Source organism: Wyeomyia smithii, chromosome 3 (genome assembly GCF_029784165.1).
Source record: "Wyeomyia smithii strain HCP4-BCI-WySm-NY-G18 chromosome 3, ASM2978416v1, whole genome shotgun sequence".
NCBI classification, from domain to species: domain Eukaryota; kingdom Metazoa; phylum Arthropoda; class Insecta; order Diptera; family Culicidae; genus Wyeomyia; species Wyeomyia smithii.
Genome location: NC_073696.1, coordinates 176,618,697 through 176,633,309, shown reverse-complemented (window position 1 = coordinate 176,633,309; position 14,613 = coordinate 176,618,697). Strand labels below are relative to the sequence as shown.

General features: G+C 39.8%; 1 protein-coding gene across 1 annotated transcript in view; it reads right to left on the bottom strand.

Moving 5' to 3' along the window:
• Positions 1-11,345, bottom strand: part of LOC129727105 (venom serine protease Bi-VSP-like) — a 34,132-nt gene extending 22,787 nt beyond the window's left edge. Inside the window, 1 exon segment of the mRNA XM_055684572.1 lies at positions 11,073-11,345. Coding sequence (XP_055540547.1) covers positions 11,073-11,136 — 64 coding nt within the window. The 5' untranslated portion in view covers positions 11,137-11,345.
• Between the last annotated feature and the right edge of the window lie 3,268 nt (positions 11,346-14,613).

Genomic DNA, 14,613 nt, shown 5'->3' with positions numbered 1-14,613 from the left:
CCGCCACCACCATTGTCAATAGTATTAACTTAAATTCTGGCTTCTTAGTGTTTCGAATGTTCACAATTATATGGTATGTGGAATCGTGCCGGAACACTTTAAAATTTAAAACTAACTGAACAAACTGAAACCAATTTATTATTTTACAAACCATGTGCGTGATGATAATCTCAAAAACCGTTAAACTAAATAATGGTAGGAATAATAGGAGAGTTTCAAACAGTTATATATTTAATAACAATAACACCAATTTGAAAATTTATTCAATTTCAGTTACAAAACAAACTAATGTAATTAACTATTTATGAGTGTTTACCCAGCATCCGAAAAAAAAATTAACGTGAAATCCAGTAGCGTAGCTAGGGGGGTGCGGTTGGTCTGGTACGCACCAGGCCCACCACTCAAGGGGGCCCCGAAATCTTGCGAACACCAAACCGGTCAACATGCCTATTTGAACTTAACCTCATGTATCTGTGTTCGCCACTCTGCTCTCGTGATCCACACGGACAAAGTATACATGATACCTGTGAAAATGCAAGAACTCGTGCTTGGAGCATCGGCCATCTTGTAATAAAGCGGCGGGAATCACTTGGCGTAAGGACGTGGTGCCTCTACTGATTATGACTTACCTTTTCGAAGCTTCGCGATACAATGACGAAGCGCGGCTAAACGATTGGGGTGGGTTTGACATTTGATCGTGTCATGCAGTGCTGCCAGTTGCGTTTAGCAAACTGGCATACATAAGCAGTGTTGTTGAATTATAGCAAGCTCAGTATACACCTCACATTCTCCCCCTTCTCAAAAAAAAGAAAAAAATCGCCATATTTTCAACAAGGTTCATTATGGCTATCTTTCTCAAATCATCTACAACATCCAAGAACTTCTCTCCTTTGATAGTTTTTACCATACACACATAGTTGCAGGGAGCATAGAAGACTTCAATTTTATGATCTATTCCTTTGCTCGCTCGTCACCATTCAACCAAATTAATTTTTTTCATCAGTATTCACTTTCGCAATATACCCAACAACATTGAGAATTAGCTCGTATTGGATAATTTTATTTTATCGTTTTGACCCGTTTCAATATTGCGTCTAGATCTATGCATAAACTTACTCGAGAAAAGAAAACTTCCAAAATATTCTGTCAGATGGCGTTCGCCATTTTTACGTACATTTTGGGTAGTCGTTTCCAATCGTGTACACTCTTGACAGATAGATTTTCTGTTCTACGTTGCCTCGGTGACTTGTGACTAATCATTTTTTTGAGAGGAGAAAATAGCGAGTGTGAGGACCAAGCTGGTATGATTTTTCCGGCCCGAAACGCGACTCTCTTTTCCATTGAAAGTCCCAGAGAAGTAGCATCCTGCTGACTAGCCTCATCTCATTGTCAAGAGTCCTCGGAACGCTGGAATCCTCCAGAAGAGACGAAATTGTTCAATAACGGAGGAGAAAAAGGAAATTTAATCTGCTGGTTGGAACAACGATAATGTAATGAACCAACGAAGTTTGGTCGACATGGCGGCTGGTTCTCGGGTGTGTCATTCCCAGTAAATTCAGGTCCCCTACGATTTCGCTTTTATGATAAGTGTCTAGTCCCAGCGGTAAGTATCCTCTTCTCGTGTTTAACCCTATTTCCTGTTTGTATTTTTAGGTTTAATTTTCTTAGTTCTAAGCAAAAGAGAAATATCTAGATTTTTCTTCAGCGATGGGTAAAACAAATAAGAAGGAATAAATTCGTGAGTATATTGTAAATCGGGGGAAAACGCCAGAGTAACGACTATTTATTTCGCCGAATGCCCTTACATTCGTGGCTTTCGATTAAAATATCTGCTTCTGTTTGCCTCACATAGTTGGACAAATGCCCCGGTGTTCTTTTTTCCCTTACGGGACGCAACGTTTCTTTTACTTCCGTGGGTTCGCGTGTGCCTCGATTGATACTTTCTGCTGCTGACCTATGCTTCACATCTCTCCAACGATGTACTAGCTTAGTTTGAGTAACGTGTCGACGCACCAGTTGGCCATCCTCATCACCCAAGATTAGGCTGCCGTTGTTTTCCTGCATCACTGTGTGTCGTTTTGGATCGAATCTTGTCTCTCCCTTCGCCTTAGATTGATGTTCAACTATCACGGCATCTCCGGGTCGAACTTGGCATGGTCTGGCACCCCGTCGAGCATCTTCATGGGTCTTTGAGTGTAGCTTTGCATTGGCATCTCTTTTATTTAACAGCTGTTCATCAATGTCGACCTTCCCACGATTCAACATCGGTAATCCGCGACGTATTTTCCTTCCATACATAACCTCCTCTGGGGCCATCTTAGTAACTGTATGTGCGGCGGAGTTGTGGGCATTCACAGCTGCTTGTACCTCATCAGTGTAGCTAGTTCCAGTTGATGTTGCAGTAGACATGGCTTTGTTCACTACCTTCATAAAATTTTCCACCAACCCATTCTGTTGAGGAAAGAATGGTGTGGAAAATACTGGATGAATACCCCGTTCATCACAATAGACCTTGTATTCCTCGCCATTGAAGGGGGGGACCGTTATCTGACTTGATGGAATCAGGGAAACCTTCTTTATTGAAGACGTCGTTTAAGATCTTACTCGTGTTTTCAAATGAAGTCGATTTCACCGGTCTCGCAATCGCATACCTTGATCTGTAGTCGATTATGACCAGAATTAAAATTCCTCCAAACCTTGCATAAGGGCCATTAAAGTCAACTGCTATTGTCTCCCAAACTGTCTTCGGAGCCATGGTTCGAAGCATGGGGGTTGGTTTCTCTGGTCTCCCATTCACAGCACACATCTGACACGAATCCACCCATTCCACAGCGTCTGTAGCCATTCCTGGCCACCAGACACGTTCACGGAGAATACTTTTCATCTTTGCTGCCGAAGGGTGTCCATTGTGAGCTACTTCTAAGGTTTTTGAACGCAATCGTTCAGGTATCACAATACAACCACATTTAATCAACAAACCATCCTTTACTGACAAATCTCCCGACACAGCCTGGAATCTCTTCAAGTGTCTTGGCCATTCGCCAGAGTCAATTGCTGCTAGAACCTGTTGAAGAGTCTCATCAGCTGTAGTAACGGCTTTGATTTCATTCTTAGTTAAGAATGAAACCATGTTCGCTTCAATATGACATATCTCCCAAGTGGTCGATGACTCGTCGAATGGCTGATCGTCTCCTTGATACAATCGAGAAGATGGGTCCGCTATGTTCTCTCCACCTTTGATATATTCGATGGTGTAGTCGTATGGACTCAGTCTTAAGGCCCAACCATCTGCTCTAGTCAACGCTCGCTTAGTGTTTTCCCGAAAGCGGTTGAAGATGAAGGCTACACCTGTTGCATCGGTACGGAGTTTGAAATGTCTCCCCAACAAAAAGTAAGAAAAGTGCTCAACGGCCCATACTGCACCCAAAGCCTCTCGTTGATTTTGAGCATACCTCTTCTCCGTTGCTGTTAACGCCTTCGATGCAAAGCAAATTATACGTGGATCTTTACCAGGACTTTCCTGAGTTAACACTGCTCCTAAAGCGTTCGGAGAGGCGTCCGTGTAAAGTACAGTGTCCTCATGTTCAGAGAAGTAGCCCAAGGTAACGGTGCAGCGTATTATTTGCTTCTTGAGTTCTTCGAATGCTTGTTCTTGTAGCTCACGCCAGTCCCACTGCTTTGATCCAGCAATCGACCATAGGGGATTGGAAATGTTTGCAAAATTCCGAATGTAAGGGCTGACATATGACGCTAATCCCAAAAAGCTTCGCAACTCTGAGGCTGTAGCAGGTCTTTGGAATTTCCGTATCGCACTAATCTTGGCCTCCTCTATATGGAACCCGTCTTCGTCTAGCGTGTGACCTAGGAACGAGATCTGAGTTTTGTCGTACACACATTTGCTGGTATTAAGCGTTAGGTTGTTTGCTCTCAGAATCTCGAGCACTTTAGCGACAGTCTTGTGTAATTCTTCTAGACTTTCTGCAAACAGCAGTACGTCGTCTATATAAATTACTTTGTTTTCGACGTCCTCAAGGATTCGGCACATTTCTCGCTGAAAAATTTCAGGCGCACAATTCACACCGAACATAAGTCGAGTGAACCTAAACATGCCATTCTCTGCCAAAAATGTCGTCAAGCCTCTTGATTCTTCGCTTAATTCAAGGTGATAGTACGCACTCTTTAAATCCAGTTTGGTAAAATATTTAGCTCCATGAAGTTTTATCTTCATTTCGTCCATCAGAGGTAAACGGAAATACTCACGTTTAATTGCTCTATTAGGAGCTCTCATGTTTACCACAAGTCTAAAATCATCTTTTCCTTTCGCCACCGCAGACATACCACTGATCCACTCCGGTGCCTTGGAGACTCTTTCGATGATTCCAGTTTTTTCCATTTCCAACAATCGACGTCGGGCACCTTCGCGATAAGCAGCTGGGATATTGTAGTAGGCGTTTCGAGTGGGAGGGACGGTTTTGTCTATGCTGAATTTCACCTTAACGCCGGGCATTGTCGGAAAGATTTTGTCTTGCGTAATTTCGCAGTCGTTTACTTGCAGTCCGACGTGCAGTAATTTCAGTTCACTTGCCGTCGTCCTACCGAGCAAAGATCGTTTTCCATTTTTAACTACGAGGAAATTGGCCGCAACAGAATTAGTCGATTCCGAACTTGTATTTCCGCTTTAAAGGCCCAATCCACTTTTATTGGAGCATCAGAAGCGTACGCACGTAGCCCTATGGCAGTAATTATTTCAATCGGTACCAACTTCGCCGTTCCGGAAACATACTCTTTTTCTAATCTATCCCAGTCCCGTCCTCCAATAACGTTAACATCGGCTCCTGAGTCAATCAGAAATTGAATGGGGCTCGACGATCCAAGATGGCACTGAACCAACACATCGTTAAGAGTCAATGCATTAAGCTGGCAGAATAGGAAAATGAAAAAAAAAAAGGAAATTAAATTTTTGCTCGTTACGAAAGTTTAGTTGGATAATAAATTTTATTTACATAAAATTTCTTTGAATTTATTTTACCTCTACTTCTCTAACTTCTGGTTTCGTATCACGGCGAAAGCTGTTCTGTTCCATGGTATTAACACGTTTGTTTCTGCAGACTACCGCGTAATGACCGAACTTCTGACACTCGTGGCACTTCTGTTTCAGCGCAGGACAGGGCCGGAATCTGTGTGCCCATCTGTTGCACCTCGAACAAAGCTCTCGGTTACCAGTGGGCTGCCTATCGATGCGAGGTTGTTTGTTTTGGGAGCTTCCAGCGTGATCGAATCCACTTCCTCGTTTGACCGCACGACCGCGTACCTGATTGACCATTGTGTCGTCCGTAGTCACATGAGAATTTTCCCGTTGGTGTGCTTCGTCTCGTGTTCCAGCTTGCACGATGACCACAGTTGTATAATCCAATGTTCTTGCTGAGTCTGCCAACTTCCGGTTGACCATGCCTTTTATCAACTGACTGCGCACAAACCTGTCTTGGTCGCTTGGGTTGAAGCGGCATAATCGCACCTTCTCCATGAGTCTAGCATGGAAACAGACCACCGTCTCCTTCTCTCCTTGCTTCATACTGGAGAAAGCCTCATACTCTGAGGTGGCGTCAGTTAATGAACGAAAATGCTCCTCAACATTATTCCTGAAGACTGTATAACAGCTCTCGTGGTTCACACTCGGTTTAAGCTTGTTGGGCCGAATAATGCCCTGCATCTCTTCACCCACCGAGAGGAAAAGTAAATTTGTTAGCTGTACAGGAGCTGTAATACCGGCCAGTGATGTCGCGATTTCGAAGAGTTCGATGTATTTGGTCCACTCTTCCCACATATTGTTTGCCGCCACATTCTTGGGAAAAGGCTTCATTTGATCAAATCGAACAGGCTGACCATTTTTACCTGACTGTGACAAATTGGGGTTCTGGAAACTGCTCCCGCTTTGTTCTGCATCATCCGTGTCCTGGATTCGAGCATTTCCCCTCACATTGGAGCCAGCACCGGAAATTTCGTTGACTATTTTCTGTAAATCAGCGATCCGTCTCTTCAGAATTTCATTCTCCCAGTTTGGATCGACTGCAACGTCGTAATGGGCATATTGAGGTTCCGTCTGCTTTTCCCCTATGCGTTCCTCAGACTCGATATCAGCGTAATGGCGCATAGGAGCCCTAACGTGTCTTCCAGCTTCTGGATATTCGTTAGTTTCGGTCTCATCATCTTCGCTACTACCATTACTCAACGGTTGAATTCGCACATATCTACCTTCTGATGCCATGATGCCTACTTTCTTGCTCTTTATTTAGGACCTGTAACATTAAACATAAGGAAACCGTTTGAGTATTCTCTATGTATGTTTTTTTAAGTCATCGTTGACGTAGACGGTTTTCATTACACGCCTATTCAGGGTTTGAGCAGCGATTTCCAAACGACAAGATCGGTTACTTTTGATTGCTTCGGTTCAATTAAAGCATTTGAATTAACCCCAGTTTATTTTAAATTCGAGTGGTTTTCACTACACACTCATGATTATCAGAAAACTGTTCGTGTGATTGGCCGTTTTCTTTACGTACCATACATTTTGTTCTGTGTTTTCCTTACACACTCCAGTCAAGACTGATTCGTCATTAATCCGTTTTCTTTACGGAAAACAAAATCGACTTTTCATAACTGCGTGGTTTGCATTACACACTCCAGGATGCAACGAAATATTCGTTCATTTTTTTCGTTTTCTTTACGAGTTGTGTTTTCTTTACACTTTCCACTTCAGTTGGGAAATCTTCCTGCAGGCGGTTTCCTTTACTCGCCCTATGCCAACAATCCTCATGCCAAGTGATTCCATGCCTCAATTCTAAAATATCCGTTATTAAAAAACCCTCCTGGCAGGATCGCCAATGTGAAAATGCAAGAACTCGTGCTTGGAGCATCGGCCATCTTGTAATAAAACGGCGGGAATCACTTGGCGTAAGGACGTGGTGCCTCTACTGATTATGACTTACCTTTTCGAAGCTTCGCGATACAATGACGAAGCGCGGCTAAACGATTGGGGTGGGTTTGACATTTGATCGTGTCATGCAGTGCTGCCAGTTGCGTTTAGCAAACTGGCATACATAAGCAGTGTTGTTGAATTATAGCAAGCTCAGTATACACCTCACAACACCGATGTTCATTTTTACCATGATTCGTGATTCGACTGACGCCGAAGTTAAATGTTCTGTGATCGCAGAAAACATTCGATGCAGCGTGGAAACACACAACCAAGGAGCGATTTTTTACAATGCTGAAAACCAGACTTGGTAAAGCACGCACCGCACTAGAGGCGGAACAAAAACTGAGCTCTTGCTTGCTAGGTATCACGCACTTGAGCTGGGTGCTTCGGTCAATGATTCGACACGCGAAGAATGAAGAATACCACAACAGAGCGGCTATCTCTTCGTTGGTGTTTTTCTAAAGTTACATAGAGCGCACGGTGCAGTCCCGAATCATTTTGCTTGCTTTTTTGCTTCGTGGCATCTCCGTCTCCTTGTACTCTGCTTATCTTTACTATGTATGTTACACGTTACAGCTAGTGCAGAGCAGGGTTGCAAATTTTCACTGTCAGTGATAGATTCTCAATTGAAACTGAATACTACGAATATCAGTATCAACACGAACGAGCTGACAGTGATAATTGCTTACAGCGCCAATCAGTTGACGGTGGTAATGCTGACTAGCAGCATTACTGTGATTTCGCACACGCTATGTTGCTTTAGCGATGTTTATGCGGTGTAGGATGAAGGTGCCTATCTACTCCATTGACTTCATGCAATAGATTTGCTCAGATAAAATAATTTCGATATTAATTAAGCTATATCATTTACATGACTGTCATGATTATTGACTGATAGTGGACTTGGGTGACACTCCATATCAGTTTGAAAAGAGTGAGAGTGAAACTGCTGTTGGATCACTGTCATTTTTCTGTGTCGAAATTTAACAATACTGGTGCAGAGGGTGAGCGCTGACGACGTATGCGGATGAGTGGGTGACTATATATTTGTGTTGTTTTTGAAATTAAGTGTCATGAATTCAATGAAATTAAATTTAATGTAATGAAGCAGCAAAATATTGCTCTTTTTAATAGTTTCAAAAAACCATACCGTGAAATTTTTTTACAATTTTCGCAACAGTTGCAATTACTTGGATTTATTTGTTTCGTTTAAAGAATGCATGCGTTTCGGTAAATATTCCCTGTAATTTGAGGCTTAAATTGCTTTGTATGTTTGAGCCTTCAGCCAGAAAATACAATCTTTATTCAAAAAAAAATTTATATTTAAAAAAATAATATATCAAAATTTCTAATCAAACTTGGTAAAGTACGCACAACATCTCAAGCATAGCTTGATTGTAGCTCTAGCTCCATAACACACACGCCCTCGGGCTAGGTGCTTTGGTCTTAAGCTTGGTGCGCAACAAATTAAAAAAAAGTATCACACAGCAAATATCTCTTCACGGATCAAAAGAAAACGAAAAAGAAAAAAACGCTCAACGTGCCTCCAGGTGACGAACACAAGATTATCGCATTGCATTCGTAGCTTTTTTAGCTCTTGCACCGAGCTGGTGCTTGCTACGAATGTCACATTAGACGATAATACGCTCGTGGTGCTTGGTGTCTATAATTTGGCGATGTCACCGAGCGGCTCGGAGCGGTTCTTTTACCAAGTCTGGAAAACGCTGTCTATCTGTGTTGCTGTGTGGCTAACTTAAAACATGAAACAGAGCGAGGGAAATAATCTGCGTTCACGCGAGACTATATGCACCCGAAAACAGTTGGCTCTAAGTTAAAGTTGATCAAGTTTCTCTAAGTTAAAGTTGATCAAGAACTATTTGAGGTCAACGATGAGTAACTTGAGATTAACAAACCTTGCCATTTTATCAATCGAACGGGAAGTCACTGATTCCATTGATTTTGAATATGTAATTGTTGATTTTGCCAACCAAACGGCTCGGAAAATGAGTATCTAAATGCTTAATTATTGTTTTTGCGGACAACGGAATAAATAAGTAGAAAAATCTAAGTTTTTTGTTTTTCTCAATTCCTTTTATGGAAGCAAAAAATGCCCAGTCATTTTCAATGGGGGCCCACGTTTTTGTTACCGCACCAGGCCCACCAAACCATACCTACGCCACTGGTGAAATCTTCTTATTCCGTGCTGGATCGATACCCGTACAGTATCGAAATCCGTACACCGTGATGTTTCTCTTCAGTTTTGAGCATTATAAAAATGAAAATTCATATGATTACATGTAACTATCATATGAATTTTCATTTTTATAGTGCTTAAAACTGAAAAAACATCAAGGTATACGGATTTCGATACTGTACGGATTTCGGGATTACGGGATTTGTTGGTAGGATTAGGAAATCAAAATGAAAATAAAAGTTGGCAATGGTTAGGTTACTAGGATACACAAAACACACTACACTGAAATGGGCAGAACTAAACGCGGTTATTTTCTGGATTTACATTTACAGCCCTGAGGGATGGCCATTATTCTACTAAGTAGTGTGCGTAAGAAGTGAGTGAAAATTAAAAAAAAAAATCAAAATTAGTCAGTGCCGATTGTTCATTAGCAAGGTGGAAATCACTCAGGTAACAGAAACGCCACCGACGGCTATAATTACCACTTACTAATTATTTACGTCCGATCAGGACCTTTTATTGATTCTTTTTGAATTCGTATTCGATCCTTACCCCATAACAGTCGGCTATAGGCTATATGAGCTGAAAATTTACTGCAAACACCCACGCGAACCACACACACACACGCACACTCTCGATACGCAATTAAAGTTATAGTAATTGAATTAACAGTTTTTAAATCAGGAGTTCAATAGTTCTTGCATACTTTTTCACACGTAGCCTATGATTACCCTGCAGCAAGCCGATCCGGTGATCTAAAATCCACAGTCTCTTGCTCTGTGAGCTTTCTCGGGAGTACTATCTGACCAATTAGTAATACAATCTGTCATTTGGACTGTCGTTGTATGTTCGAATCTCAACGCGGGAGCGACTTTTAGTATCAGTAGGGTGAATTCATATACATAGAGTGAATAGTTACATCAATAAATTACAATGTATGTATCCTTTTCTCATGTTTTATGCCTGATTTTATACTTCTTACCTTTTAGATGGTTTTTATTTGAACATAACGATTTATGGGTAATTCGGAAATTTTATGCAACAGAAATCATTAAGTAAGATTGATTTCCTCACGTTATCCTTACTCACAATAGATGGTTTTATAGTTAAAACAGGTTTAAAAAACATCATGATTAACAAACATATGTATTTGCAACGCATATGTAAATCCTTCACTACATGATCAATGTACATTAGTCACATATTACTAATTATTTTGAACGTATGATCTTAAAAAAAAGCAAAGCCTAGGTGCTACATTCCGTATCGGAGATCGACCTTCTGTTTTATTAAACACAGACTGCGCAGCCAACTGTTAAGTATACAGAAAAAACTGCGGAGCTAACGCTACGATCCCACTGACACTAACAGTCTCTCTCGAGCCGGGACTCGAACATACGACGACTGGCTTGTTAGGCCAGCATCGTACCTCGAGACCAGCTGGGAGGTTACGTATGATCTTCGGTGTTACCAAAAACATTATTTCGTTTACTAGTTTTTAGCTCGAAATGCACAAATAAGCAACTGGCATACATTGACTCCATTCAACACTACGTCCGTTCAGCATGACATATTCGAAAAATTTTGTTCATAATGCTTTGACTTGTGTCTCCAGGAATTTAAACACGTATAAATTAGAAAAGATCCGTTGAAAGACATCAACTGAAGGTATGAAGCAACGAACCGGTTTTTCCTAAGCAAGATTAACTGTTAACAAAAAAACGATTCTCTGTAACACTAGACAACACAAACACTAGTAGAAAAGATTATAACGAACTGGCTGTTTTAAAAGAGTAAAAACTCGGATTTTCGTTTCTGTTATTTACAGATTAGCACTATAATTCAAATACCACAAATAAATAAAAATCAACCGTTTTTAATTGTTCATTTATTTTTAAATACCTTGAGGATGAACACTGCTCAGGAATACAGTGGAGAAGAACGCGAATCCTAATACAACATTCATGGCGGACTTTCCAACCTAACTATATAACTGGAATATGTAATAAATTAGTGGCTACACAAAATCCTTCCGTTCTTATACGTTCTGTAGATGAAGCAACACTAAATTAAACTCGTTTTCACAGCACTAATTTTAAGCAAAATTATTGTAGAATTCATTTTTGCACCAGTCTCACACAGATATAGCACTTTTGCTTTGGACTTGTTCGTTTTTGGTTTTCGGGTTGCAGCTGAAATTCCTGTTGAATTTACTGTTTGTACTAATACTGCTGTAGTTGAACAACGATAATGATAAATACAGTCGCGGACAAAACAAATAAGTGTTCGAGCATAAGTTTGTTTACAGTTGAAAGTTTTGTTTTCTCTATAAATGCAATAACTTCACTCTATATTATAGTATTTATAATTGGAATGACATCATGCCATTCTTTGTGATATTAAAAAGGCAGCTCAATGTAAATGCTGAGTGATTTAAAGTTTGTTTCATCTGTAAATTCTATGTAGATTGAGCGGTCAGGTTTTCTTGTGTCTCACCGAAACCATTCGGTAATATGCCGGTTAATAAACACCTTGCAGCGCTTTAGTGACGGTCCACATTAAACAATCTCTCGGGCAGACAACCAACCGGTTCAGTAGCAGCATGGTTGAGATCAGAAATAAACTTAGAACAGTCAACGGACGGAAACAGAAACAAGAAATAAAATTTCGTGCAAATAGTTAATTTTGAAATGCACAAACACTTTCTGATGATTCATATTTAGAACTGATACAAGTATTGGAATAGATCGTTTAAAACTGTATACAGAAAGCAAAGCCATGGTGCTACATTCCGATTTGGAACTCGACCTTCTGTTTATTTATACACAGACTTCTCAGTCAACTGTTTTAGTGTACATGACAGTTGCGGGGCTAGCGCTACGATCTTACTGACAATAACAGTCTTTCCCAAACCAGAACTCGAACATACGACGACTGGTTTGTTAGGCCAGCATCGTACCTCGAGACCATCTGGGAGATTATTTACTAATATTTATCATAAATTGATGTGTGACATCATTTTGTTAAGAATATATATTGCTAATTATTTTTAACGTATGACTGGTTTTTAGCACAAATGAGCGATTGCCATACATTGGCTTCATTCCCCGTTGACATATCCAAAAATATTATTTTTTATGTTCTGGCTTGTGTTCCTGGAGACAGAATTACATAAAAATTAAGAAAGATTCGTTGGAAGACATCAGCTGAAGGTATAGACAGTGGCGTAGCTATGGTTTGGTGGGCCTGGTGCGGTAACAAAAATGTGGGGGCCACAATGAAAATGACTGAGCAGTTTTTGACGTGGGACTACGTCTTTGTTTTCTATACAGGGATGCATTCTGTAAAATAGGAAACAAAACTGGCAAATGTTACGTCAGACTTCAAACGATAATAACAGCATAACCACATGATGGATAACAGTAACCCATGTATTATTGGATAGATAAAACGTGTAACAATTTCATAATACACTAGTCATCATTATTATTTCACAGCTCAACGGTGAAAATTGATTAAAAGTTACAAGAAAATTTGCGCGAACAATGAACCAATCACATGCGAGCATTCCTAGCACAGACGATGTGAATAGACACCAACCATTCCCAGTGATATTTTCTGTTACAATATAAAAAAATGGACAGAGTTTCCCCGTCCCAACAGGTCAATTCAAGTTTGCTTCCATGAACTTAGACTAATTTGAAGTCTCGAAGGTAAAGATTTCTCGAAAAGTTTTGAAACAAGGCTTTTACTTGAACAATTTCTAAACCTGCTGTCAGAGCATAATAAAAACTGATGTCTTGAAAGAAAACATGTTGGTAAAAGCAACAATATCGTACAGTATAATATACATATTATGTGGAGCAGAGCGCCGCTGGTCTCTCGTCGTCTATCATTGCAGTGGTCCACGACTTGTATTTCCGTGAAATCAAGGAAAAACTGCAATGCTGCTGCATTGGTAGTGATTAAAAGTTTATCTCATGAATATGGTTACCTTAGAAAAAAAAACTACTCAACAAGAATTGAGCATTTTTGCAACGGTCATAAGATTATTTTTTTGCATTTTATCTTCGATATTCACTAAATGATCGTGATCGAAAGAGTAGATTTCTGAAAATACAAATTTATAGAAGCTTAAGAGCCAGCGAATGATTCTGAATATTTTGTCGATTCACAAGGATCTATTCAGAATCTTTGTTCACATTTCAACATTGTTAGATGATATATTTTTGTTTTCAACTAAACAAATAATATTCTTACGTATATTAGCTGTCTTTCGTAATATAGTGAATGTAATTGTTGGGAAATGAAAAAAAATTGTCAAACAAAAAACAGAAATTAATCATTTCGAACTTTAACTTCCTTGTAATTGTTGATTGTTATGATTTTTCGCTGGAACTTGTGGATTATTTTGTTCAACACATCTTCTTATGTTTCCCTATGAGTGAACCTATGTAACGGCTTCGACGTTATTTCCATTATAAGATTTATGTAATAAATTTAATTTCATCAGAGTTAAATAAGACAAAATCATGTATTATAAAAACGTAGGTATTGTTGGATTTGGTTTATGAGGAAATAGAATTAATTGTGATTCAGACGCATTGCAAGAATTTCTTGGCGCTTTTACAATAACAACGGCTCGCTTGTGCCTTGTTAAATAAATGTTGTTCGTACAAAAAAAACCTTAATGATTCCACCTAGCGGTCAGACCCAGCCTTTCTCATTCAAACTTTTATTTGTAATAATAGATTTACATGAACGCTTCAATCCAATAAATGTATATTCACTCTTTAGGTTCTAAAATATTGATGTTGTAATATATACATATAAAAATGTAGTCCGGTCTGTCAATCTGTTTGATCCATATAGGCTCGAAAACTACCGAACCGATCGACGTGAAAATTTGTATGTAGGGGTTTTTGGTCCCGGTAAAGGTTCCTATGATCGTTTGAGACCCCTCCCTCTTCTGGAAAGGAGGGGTCCAATACAAATGAAACATACATTTCTGTACAACTCAAGAACAAACCAAGCAAATGAAACCGAATTTGGCATGTGGATGTTTTAAAGAATAATAAATATGTCCATAATGGTTCGACGCCCCTCCCTCTTATGGAAGCACATGTGTTTGCACAAATTTCTGCACATCTCGCGAACTAATCAACTAAATGGAACCATATTTGGCAGGTGAATGTTTTTAGTGGTAACAAATGATACACAGCTGCTGAAATCGACCACAGATCCCATTTTGGATTCTAGGTTAGCGACTTCCGGTTCCTGGGAAACAGCGGAAAATGATCGAATTACACCCAATATGGGTGTTTCTTCCACCAGAATGACGCTCAGAGGCCAGAAATTATATTAAATACCATTTTGAAATCCAAGATGGCGACTTCCGGTTTGTGAAAAATAGCCTAAAATAAACAAATACCATCCAATATGA